An 11,314-nucleotide genomic window follows, 5' to 3' on the forward strand; every position below is an offset into this window, starting at 1 on the left:
AATAGTTTCCATCCATATCATGTGACCTTTACCCTGGTCAAACAGGACACACCTCTTTCTATGTCCGTGTCATGTGACCCACTGACTCAAACTGCCAATATTTTGTTGTAGACGGCAGATATTTGGACCAAGCACTCAAACACTGATACTTTATGTTGGTGTTTTAGGTCCAGATGACATTTTTGTTCATCTCTATCAACCACTATCTGAATTTACGATATATTTAGGTCAGTGTGTTTGCTCTCCACTCGGATTGTTTAGCTGCAGGCAACTAAAATCTGTTCCAAGCTTAATTTGGTCAAACTAGAGATGGAGAACATTATGCTTCCAGAAGCCAAAATCATGTCCCTCGCCTATAGATTCAGTATATTTACAAGGGGAATCTGTTTATAGAGATCACATGAGATGGAAGCTACAAAAGCAATGCAGTTATTTCCTATTCAAACAGGAACTCACTGATGGTCCCTTGGGAAATTCTGTCTGTATAATATCCAACCTGAAGCTAACTTCCCTGCAGGGTTAGTTTTCCTGTCAGTCCATTCATGTTATTCTCTCTCAAAATGATCGGCTCTGACTCTGGGAAACTGTGACGTGCAGAGCATCATGACCAGTTGTGTGGAGGCCGAGTTAGACTGAGTATACTGCCCATGTCTCAGTAAGATCATTCATACTGTTTAATGCACGGCTCTTTTATTGATAACCACGGAAACCTTAAATCACTATATTAGGTAATGGAGTTTGGTTGATTGATCACAGCAGAAGGTCTCAAGGTTTTTCTCTTTCCTTGACATGTTTCCCTCTTCTTCCTCTGCAGATAAAAAGTGCAACAGTGAGTCAATAAATATTCATATTTATCCCCCCCCCCCCTCCAAGTCCAGACAGCAGTGGGCCTCGTGGAGCACAGAGGGCACAAGAAGGACGCTCCAGGTACCCGCCCCTCCTGGATCATGGGTAACCACACTGGCAAAGACAGCCACAGTCCTACAGGTATCACAGCAACACGCATGCACTAACAATGCTTTGTTTTTTATTTGCAATGATAGATTATAGTTTGAGTAACAGATGCTTACGGTTCGGTCTCTGCACTGCAAATCCCAAGTTCTCTCTCCGTCTTTAATTATGTCCTTTTTTTTCCCGGGAAGACTATTTTTAGACACCGTCTTCCTGGTTACCAGACGGAAGGTGCCGCATGTTTTTAAGTTTCAGTTTCTCATTATCCCACTTCTGAGATCAGAAGATAAGTCCTCTGAGGTTGTGGGATGCAGAACCGATCCTGGACACTGGGGAGGGCATCAGCTGAAGTGTTTGTGGTCGTTAACTAATATCCAAAAGCTATAGAGATACAACAGAGAATGAAAACTACCGAAGAATATCATTTGTTGACTTTAAGGTGAACAGCAGAGGTAATTCCTCCAAAGGAATTCTTACATTGTGTTGCTTTAAATCTGCAGCTTCTATATGCTTCACTCCCAAAAATCTCCAATATGTTTTGTGTATATTTATATGTGCATACGTTTTGTGAAGATGATCATCACAGTCTCATTGAGTGATTCTCTGTATTTATCCAGTTAGACCACATGAAATTGTTGTGAGCGACACCGTCTGATGCCAGAGACATTTCTCTGCACACAGAAATTGATGAGTCAGAAATGTATCTCTGGGATTTTGGTGAAATTTGGATCCAGTATTGTCAGTTTTTTCACTTCCAGCATCATTCAGCTCCAAACATCACAGAGCAGCTGTCGTTTGACTCGGCCATCGTGTGAAATCACCCCGAGCGGCGTTAAAACGTCTCGTTTCCTAACTGAGGACGTTCAGTCGACCGCTTGCTCCGGTTATTTCTCACTTAACAGCTGTTTAACATGCTGCTCCTTCATCTCTGGGCCGGGAGTTTGATGGGAGGGGGGCTCAGGCTGGAGGATGAGAATAGCTCCTCTGCTTTAGCTGAAACACACCACATCATGCAGCTGCCGGGGGGAAATGATGAGTCTGCAGAATTCCTGCAGAACGACGCAAGGGCAAGGAGGGGAAGCAGGTGGAGATCGCTGTGGCCTGCTCAAGTGTGCACGAGCAGTCTGTGCTGTAAAAGACATTATCTGCATCATACAGAAACCACATAGCTCTAACCTAAATATCACAAAACCAAACCAGTGCAATGACTTGAATCTAAATATGGCAGCACTGATCGATGTAATCGCCTGGTGGAAGCAGTGAGAGCAGCTGTAAGATGGTAGATCAGGGTCAGACTGCATCTCTCCCAGGGAAATGTGTGTGTGCATGTGTGTGAGTGTCTGCATGTGTGTGAGTGCATGAGTGTGCACCAGCCAAGACTTTGGCAGGAGAGGATGTTTTTGCTGCATCATTCGGCACAGGACAGTTAATAAGGGAGCGGACACTGAGCACTTACATCTGCATCCAGGAGAAGAACAAAGAGGCTTTAATTCTCTGCACATGTTTTCAACTTAGATGATTTTGAAGCTCAGGTCAGTTGTTGTTTTTCTTTTTTTTTACCTCCCTTTCTTTTTCTCCTCCTCTGTTTTACAGCTTGTTCCTCCCTCTCAGGTTCTCCTCTCGATTTCTTCCACACGCCTCCTACCACGCCCTCAGAGGACGAGCTGACAGCCATGGCCTTATCCTCGCCAGCCGCCTCCTCCAACAAAGCACAGACTCCATCGGCGGCCGGCAGCGACATCCCCACCGTCGCCGCGTCTCCAAATGCAGAGTGGACACAGAAACTGTCTGGGTCCACAGACTGGGCCGTGATTAGCGTAGAAAGCGTCGCCTCCTCAGAGACGAGCGTGAGCGATGCAGCAGCCGGACACGGGAAGGCAGCGGCCAGCGAGGCCCCCCCGGCGTCTCTGCCCCTGTCCAGAGACTCCCCCGCGGAGCAGAGCTGGCAGGAGAGAGACAGCGGACTGGAGCCGCAGGATGCAGCAGAGAGAGCCGAGGAAGAGATGACCCTGGTCCTGCTCAGTCTGATGGAGCATCAGAGGGCCTCGCTGGGCCTCAGCCCCAAAACCGACGTGACCACAGGAGCAGTAGGTACGCCTCTGTCTTCTTCTTCTGCATCCTTACACCTGCTTCTATGGAAACTGTTCTGTTAGAGAGGAGAAGACCACCACCTCCCACATGTTTTACACTTGTCGGCCGTCAAAGTGTCTCTTTAAAATTCCTAGAAACTATTGGCTATTGGTAACGTGCCTAAAATTCTAAGAAAGGTGTTTTTGCTCTGTGTTAGTTCACATCCGAGCTTCACTGCAGAATAAAGACTCTGTGGAGTTTCTCTGCTGAACGAGGAAAGATTCTGTGTTCACCCTAATCCTAAACTACAGATTAATGTATGAATTATTATGTTACAATGTTATGTTACTTGTGTTGCTCTCCTGTGTAATGATTGATTCACCTTTACTCTACTATAACTCTGTGTGTGTGTGTGTCAGAGCTGCTCAGGCGCTTGATAACAGAGCGAGACGAGCTGCTGGAGGAGGTGGACACACTGAGGGAGACACTGAGGGTGAGTTTCAAACACGCGTCACATTTCACTCACTTAGCGGAATAGTTGAGTCCATAGACTGTATATATCAAAATTTTCAGTGAGATTTTGTTAAACCCTTTATAGTGAACTCCTTTTTTACCACAATGCATCATGAAAAGTAGCGTACAGCCGATGGCCACTAACTGAGCAAACGTGTTTATTTTCCATGTGTCGCTCGCTCTTTTCTCCTCCACAGGCGGAGCGGCTGGAGTGGCGTCAGTTCCAGTGTGACCTGCAGGTCGCCGTGTCCGTGGCCGACCGGCTGCGGAGCGAGTCGGAGCAGGCTCTGGGTCTGCTCCAGGGGCGCCACAGGGCCGTGGAGGAGCAGCTGGCCCTTGCCCTCAGCGGACAGCAGGAGAAAGACGGAGAGCTGGAGAGTCTGAGAGTTGAGCACAGAGATGTCTGCAGCAAACTCAACGAACTCACGCTACAGCAGCAGCAACAGCGAGCCGAGATGGATGCTCTGAGAAACACATGCGTGGCGAATGACAGAGCGGATGGGGGTAAAGTGATAGAGAGACAAGACTCTACGGAGGAAGAGGACAAACAAAAAGCTGCAGGCCAGACCGAAGCTGAGCAGGAGGTGAAGGAAGCAAATGGAGGCGTAGAGGCAAATGGGTCAGGGGACCAGCTGTCGAAGGGGAAGGGGGTAGTGGAGGGATACCTCCGGAGTTTAGCTGCAATGGAGAAGAAGAAAGAAGCTGGACGTGGGCCCAGAGATCCGAGGAGGATCGTGATGCTGTCTGAACGATCTCTGTAAGTCTGCGTGAAAGTTCACATCCCTCACACAACGACAACTTCTCACTGAACATTTTGTCTTTCAGGAGTTTATCTCGTCTTCCACTCCCAGTTGACTCCTCCGGTCAAAGTGAGGCTTCGAATACAAGCACAACTTTACCACTATGCAAGGTATTGGATATTGTCTTAATATAAATTGTATATGTTACATGTAATGTCTAAATCACTCTGAGGCGGACAGGGTTTGATCTAAGTGTTGTGGCCTGTGTAGAATCATTTTTTGTCTCTTCCAGAAGGAGCAGCCAACTAAGGGGAGAAGGATGGATCGTATTTTACAGCGACAGGACAGTTGGTCCAGTTTTTATTCGGGTGAGATTATATCTACAAAACCAACATGATGCTTATTCATCACATAAAGATGGATGACGTGTCTCCACTTCTTCCCACTAACCAGAAATGAAGCCAAAATATAACCAGCTACGAACGCGGCCATATTTCGCCTTTGGAGCCAGACTGCAGAATTCACACTTTTTAGTTTGGTCCATGTCCCATCCACTAACATGGAGGAGGTGGCCTTTATCACCTATACTGCAGACAACCACCAGATGTTTTGGCTTCACTTTGGGTAGCAGTCACGTCGTCCATCTTTACACACAGTCTGTGTTTCTGTTCACTTGTGTGACTGCGGCTGTTGTTTGCATCTTGCAGGAAAACTGGACGAGGATCAGAGCTCAGATTACGTGAAGTAAGTTTCTGTGAGGATTTGATTCTGATGAATGTTGAGCATTAATGAGTCCAAAGCATTTTCAAACCCAGTCACAAGCTCAGGTTGAACTTGAATCATATGATGAAAAAGCTTTTCTTCTTAATGTAGATTTAGTTTAAAACAAACTTTTCCCTGTAATTGTATCGCTGTTCTTCGTTAAGTGCTTCATAACCATGTTTAGAAAATTGCCGTTCAAATCAAAACGATCCTCTACACACCCACAGAGTTTTAGGATTAACTCTCAGCTGATCGGTGGTTGAGATCTTTTCTTTCTTCAGACCTCAGGATGGTTTCAGTGCTCTGCTGCGGCGTCACGGCGGCTCCAGGAGAAACTCCCTGCTGCGCTGGTGCCAAGGTCGTACACAAGGTTACAAGGTCAGAGAGAAGTATTTCCTTATTCTTAATGTTTTTTTTTAATCAATCCCATTCTGTAAAATCAAGAGGAATTCCACACAGGGAACAAATCAAGGCTCTTCTATCAACAGAATATTGATATCACCAACTTCAGCAGCAGCTGGGAGGATGGTTTGGCGTTCTGCGCCGTTTATCACACTTATTTACCGAGTCACATCCCCTATGAGAGCCTGAACCCTGAGGACAAGGTAAAACTGCTGGTGACTTGTGGGACATGCAGATTTATATCAGTTTAATTCACTTAGAAAGATCATTACCACAGGTTTGAGTGTGAAAGAACTTTTGAAGCGACAGAAAAGACAAACAGATCCAATTTCAAAATCTGTTATCTAGTGGATTTAAATATGGTTTGATAAGGGGCCTGTTGAGGTGTTGGCTCTACTGTCTAGCTGTTCTAGATGAGAGTTCACATCTGAAATTCAAGTGTGTAAAAATGTGAGTTGAATCAGAAACTTTTGACTAGATCTTTGTTTTTGCAGAAGGTAAATCTGGACCTCGCTTTTAGGACGGGAGAGAATGTGGGAGTCACATCCACACTGGTGAGAGACGCTTCCACTGGCTTTTACACAATGTGTTTGTCATTTCTGATCAGTAAGGTTTGTTTTGAGATGTATTCATGGACTCACAGCATCATGGTCTGTGTTTTTACAACTCTCTGTGTGGCAGACGGTGGAGGAGATGCTGAGGGCTGGCGGGCCGGACTGGCAGAGGGTCCTGGGCTACGTCGAAAGCATCTTCCGTCAGTTTGAGATGTGAGGTCATCTCCTCTCGTCCTGTTTGGACTGAAGCGCTGTTCTCCACAAGAGGGCGCTCTGCCAACCAGGATTTTAAATGCATCAGCAATATTGGACTTTATCGTAAGATTTTATGCATCAACACACGTTCTCCCTCGTGTGGAAACATGAGAAAATCCAAACAGTGTTTTAAACCTTGAATACTTTTATTTTTCTACATACTGTACTTAGTGGTGGCACCAGTTTGGTGAATATGCACAGGACACGAACATTATTTGAATTTCAGACGTTTCACTTGCTCAACAGTTACTTTCACATTTGGTGTCGGATCCACTGGTTTTGCACGATTTGCCAAAGGCACTTTATAATTAATGTAATGTAATTGTTTTTAATGATTCCAGAATTTCTGGCATTTAAGTTTTATTTATTTTTAATCTTTAACCTCTTCTGCCATGACAGTGATGTCATGTTTGCATGCTCCCAAAACTAAACCCACAAAACTGAGGGTGGGAGTAGATTTTATTTTCTGTAGAAGTGATGTTTAAAATCTAAGGAGTTGTCTTTGAGGAAATGTATATATGTAAATGTATGTAACCGCTTAAGTATTTTTAGAAACATATTAAACACATGAAGATGTCGCTGCTAAACCTCATGCAATAATAAAGTTATGTATAATGTAAGATATTGTTTTCTCTATTAACACCATACACAGATTCACAGAAAACCTTTTTAATATCAATATACAGTTTGGACCCGACTGTATAACAAAAAAAAGACTGATACATTTGATAGAATATAAAAATGGTATAAAAGAATGTCAAATATGGAACTAAAGGAAATGTTTTAAAGTTCAGTGACATAAGAAAGTGGTCATCGAGTAACAAATAAATACTGAAACATTTCAAAAGCAATAATTTAACAAGATGCTTCAAATGAAATCATAATGTACATGTAATTCATGGGTTTAATGTTATGCTGGAACACACTAATTGACTATAACCTCTAGACGTGATTTTGAAATTGCGGCATGGTCACACTGACCCAAAGCATTAAATGAAAGCCACAGAAAAAAAAAAAGCAGTTGAGCATTTGAATGTAAAGAGTTCCTATGAAGCTGGGATGGCGCCTCCTATAGGTGGTGTGGACAGAGGAGGCAGCAGCAGAGACTTCAGTTTGGCCGACATGGCTGCAATTTCCGGGTCCTGGGTTTCGTACATCTTCACCAGTCGGGCAAATTTGAGGACGCCTGAAAGAGAAGCAGAGAAAAGGTGATGGATCAGGACATCTACCCTGAACGGATGAGAGCCTGAGTGTGTGTGGCCGTTCGACGCTGCCTCACCTTCTCCTTCGTTGTTGAACCCGTAGGCTTTGAGAACCTCCTGTTGGATCTGAGTGGCCACGGGAAGAACCAGCTGCAGCATCTTGCCCATGTCGTTGCAGGCGCTCTCCCGAGCCTCCTCCATCCGAGCGGCGTTGTCTGGCACCGAGAAGGCCTGGATCACCTCACTCAGCACCACTGAGACACAACAACAGCATCAGTAGACTATATATAGTATAACTGCAAGGTGATTTAATGTGTACGGTCACAATGTATTCAGAAACTGAGTAGCCGTTAAAGCTCGTCTCACCTCTGGTCTGCTCAACAGTCAGGGTCGGCTGTTGTGCTGGAGCTGAGGCCATGACTGCAGAGGAGAGAGGGAGCAAGCAGATCTTTACATGAATGAGTAAAATGAACAGAACGAAGTACTGCAGATAGCAAGTATTCCACAGAACTGATAGAGACAGTATTCATAACGTGTAGTATATATGAAGATACACTTTCAGCTGAAAGAAAATGAAGTAACTGTCAAATTGGTTAAACATTGACGAGGTATTATACAAATCTAACATTCCATCGTATCTATGATAATATATGAAATGATTATTTCTTAATGAATATTTACTTATGATTCCTGACGTACATTATGCTGATAATACTATGATTCTAGATCCAAGGATCTGATTAGTGAAGGATCTGACCAGTGCTTTTAGTCTCAGGTTAGTTAACCAAACATAAACCAGTCCATCAAACATGAACCAGTCCTCCACCACAAGTTAACCAGTCCCCCACCACACATGAACCAGTCCACCATCAAACATGAACCAGTCCTAAACCACACATAAACCAGTCCTACACCAAACATGAACCAGTCTCCGTGTTGTGCTGAGCTGGAATCTGTTGATGTTCATTCATGGATAACTGAACTAACGCTGTGTGACGTCAGGTTAAAACACATCAGGAGGAAACTACAACACGTTAAACACACAAACATGAACATCCGGGTCCCTGCTCATTGGATAATGGAGGTTAAATGTTGTGTTAACTCACCAGAGATGAAAATAACAAACCAGCTTCTAGCAGGGCGGCGGACAACTGCCAGAAAACGACGCCTTTTGCGACACACGAAGCCGCTTTACGACACGGGCTCCTAGTTTCCGGTAACTGCTGACGCAGAAGGTAAACAAACCTCTCTGCTCGCAGCGATGAAACCTCGTCAAAGTGTCAGATTCTGTCCACGGGCTCGCGTTCTGGGCTTTTTAAACTTGAACTGAAGTGAATGTGAAGTCGCAGAAGTTTGGATCGAGTTGTGGACGGAAGCTGTTTGGTTCCAATCCCGCGGATTTGATTGAATCTTTCGAGTCGATGGAGAAGAAGCTCGCTGATTTCAGGGCTCGACGTCAGGCTGTCAAATCTGTAGAGGAAACCCAGACTGCTGCTTCTCAAGTCATGGGACAGACTGAAACTACTAGTACTACTACTAGTAGTACTCCTACTACTACTACAAGGGCCAGTACTACTACTACTACTGCTAATATTGAGCAGCAGAAGACACAAAGCAACAGAGGAGCAGCTGAGGTAAGATCACCAGCAACCAAACTATGAGTATTGATTATTATTTGTGATTTAAAACATTTCCAGAGGTACTTATATGTCAACAGCACATTATGAAGTGAGAGGAACCGCCTCAAGCTCCAGGAAACATGTTCTTCCTGTATCTCAATTACCTTTTGCTCTTTGTCTGGCACGTTTTTAAACTGTGGCTTTTAGGGTTTGATGCCTGTTGTTGTTTTTCCATCTTTTATACTTTTAGTGTTTTAGCTTTTTAAGTGTTTTTCTAGGGCAGTTGCAACATACAACTAACTTTGATTCAGCATTGTTATTCTGGGTCTTACGCAACATGCCCCTGTGTGTTTTGTTTGTTGCACAATGTTCTGTTCTGCAGCTGACAATAAAGTGTATTTGATTTGATTTGGAAAAACACTAAAACATTCACACAACTTTGGCAGCAAACTTCTATAATGATATTAGACAAAAAAAAAGATTGGTAAAAGAAATTAAGAAACGCAGTGAGCAGCTTAACAAATGTTCCTGACCCTGACGTAAGGAACCACTGGGTAACATGAACTTTAATGAGGCGGTGGACTAGTGGCAGAAACTTGGGCTATGGGCAGAAAAGGTCTCTGGTTCGTCTCTGGTTCGTCTCCACGGAGAAACAACAAAAAGACGAACCTGGATTGATCTGTCCAAAAATCCAAGAGGGTTCTCCCTACCCTGTCTAGTGCCCCTGAGCAAGGCACCTTACTCCCCCAACATCTGCTCCCTGGGCGCCGTACACGGCTGCCCACTGCTCTGTGTGTCCTGCACCAGATGGGTTAAAAGCAGAGGTTAAATTTCCCTCCTTGCATGAGTGTGCTTGTGCATGTCTGTGCATGTGTCTGGGACAAATAAATGTATCTGTATCGTATCTTAATCCTTACCGTGTCTTCCCTGCAGGAGCGAAGGGACTGGCTGCTGGACAGCGCTCTGGGAAGATGGCTCACCTCCAGACAAGGGATCATCTCCAACCTCACTCTGCTGAAGGTGCTGCTGTGGCTGGTGTTGCTCGGCCTGTTCGTGGAGCTGGAGTTCGGCCTGGCCTTCTTCGTCCTCTCTCTCTTCTACTGGCTCTATGAAGGACTCCGAACCCCAGCGCCCCGAGAGCCGGGGGAAATGAGCGCTTACTCCGTCTTCAACCCGGACTGTCAACCTCTGCTGGGCGCCCTCACTGCAGAGCAGCTGGAGGGAGAGATGGGCTTCATACATCTGGCTAGCAGCTGAAGAGCGCATTTCACATTTATATCAAATAATCAGGGTGTTTTCCTTTTCAAATCTAACTTTGAAAGACTTTACAGTGACATAAAATGTGTTTTTACTGTACTTTGACTGTACGGTACAGCAGAAAATCAAGATGTCTTTACTTTAAACTCCATCTTTGTCTCTGTGTTAATTCTACAGCTGCCAATAATCATCACCCTAACTCACAAGTTGGTTCGCGTTATATTGGGGAACATTTTTCTCTCCTGGGATTCATCTTTTCACCTCGACTTCCGACTTCCTTTTACAAACAAAATATGGTGCAGGTGTTGAAAAATGGGAATGGGAAGAGAAAACAAAGGGCAAGTTGGTATTAATATATATGTGGTAAATGGTGTTTATTTGTAATTTAAGTCTTTCAAAGTCTAATAAAGTATTTTGATGACTCCAGCGTCTCGTCTCTAGAGAGTGATACAGGTTTACATCTTTGTTTGATTAGTCACTAATTATATGAAAATAGCGGAAAAAACAAATAAATAAAATCAAGCAACTGAAATGAAAAACAATTGTAAAGTGGAATCAGACCCAGAAAAATTAAGATTAATGTTAAGTAATGAAAACAAATAATAATAACCCAAATAGCTTAGCAACAAGATGTGTGAAAATTAATTTTGAATAAGGGGGTTTTGATTAATGATTTAAACGATGAAAGTTATTATGAAAGTAAGTAAGAAATAAAAATGTTATAATAAAACTATAAAGACAGCTGACTTTATAGCCTTTAATGCCACGTCTCTTTATTCTTCAAATCGAACTAGACGGGCTTTAGGACCCGCAGCGTCTTTTTTTATGCAGAGAGAACATGTTTGGAGACAAAGCGAGATGGTTCACTCTACTCTAAAATCCGTTTTATCATTTTTACGTTTAGCTAAAACCTTAAATAATATCCCAGTTGTTTTTTTGAGATCATCACTTTATTCCTGCAGATGTAAGTTGACTATTTAATATGTTTA

The 11,314-nt window shown here is 43.8% G+C and overlaps 3 protein-coding genes across 3 annotated transcripts; 2 read left to right on the forward strand and 1 right to left on the reverse strand.

The window, feature by feature from the left end:
* The first annotated feature begins 947 nt into the window (after window positions 1–947).
* On the forward strand, window positions 948–6,209 carry si:ch211-195o20.7 (cytospin-A). Its single transcript, XM_061092004.1, has 8 exons — window positions 948–987; window positions 2,563–3,042; window positions 3,441–3,514; window positions 3,732–4,291; window positions 5,318–5,414; window positions 5,525–5,641; window positions 5,933–5,992; window positions 6,120–6,209. Exons 1-8 carry the CDS (start codon window positions 948–950, stop codon window positions 6,207–6,209), a joined length of 1,518 nt encoding a protein of 505 aa, XP_060947987.1.
* Window positions 6,210–6,900: 691 nt separating this feature from the next.
* Window positions 6,901–8,633, reverse strand: grcc10 (gene rich cluster, C10 gene). The gene is made up of 4 exons (XM_061091180.1): window positions 8,556–8,633; window positions 7,816–7,869; window positions 7,527–7,703; window positions 6,901–7,433 (listed from the first exon to the last, which is right to left on the reverse strand). Exons 2-4 carry the CDS (start codon window positions 7,865–7,867, stop codon window positions 7,294–7,296), a joined length of 369 nt encoding a protein of 122 aa, XP_060947163.1. The 5' UTR covers window positions 7,868–7,869; window positions 8,556–8,633; the 3' UTR covers window positions 6,901–7,293.
* A 40-nt stretch (window positions 8,634–8,673) lies between these two features.
* saysd1 (SAYSVFN motif domain containing 1) lies at window positions 8,674–10,751 on the forward strand. Its single transcript, XM_061091179.1, has 2 exons — window positions 8,674–9,083; window positions 10,002–10,751. Exons 1-2 carry the CDS (start codon window positions 8,871–8,873, stop codon window positions 10,323–10,325), a joined length of 537 nt encoding a protein of 178 aa, XP_060947162.1. The 5' UTR covers window positions 8,674–8,870; the 3' UTR covers window positions 10,326–10,751.
* The last annotated feature ends 563 nt before the right edge of the window (window positions 10,752–11,314 follow it).

Source organism: Limanda limanda, chromosome 18 (genome assembly GCF_963576545.1).
Source record: "Limanda limanda chromosome 18, fLimLim1.1, whole genome shotgun sequence".
NCBI classification, from domain to species: Eukaryota; Metazoa; Chordata; class Actinopteri; order Pleuronectiformes; family Pleuronectidae; genus Limanda; species Limanda limanda.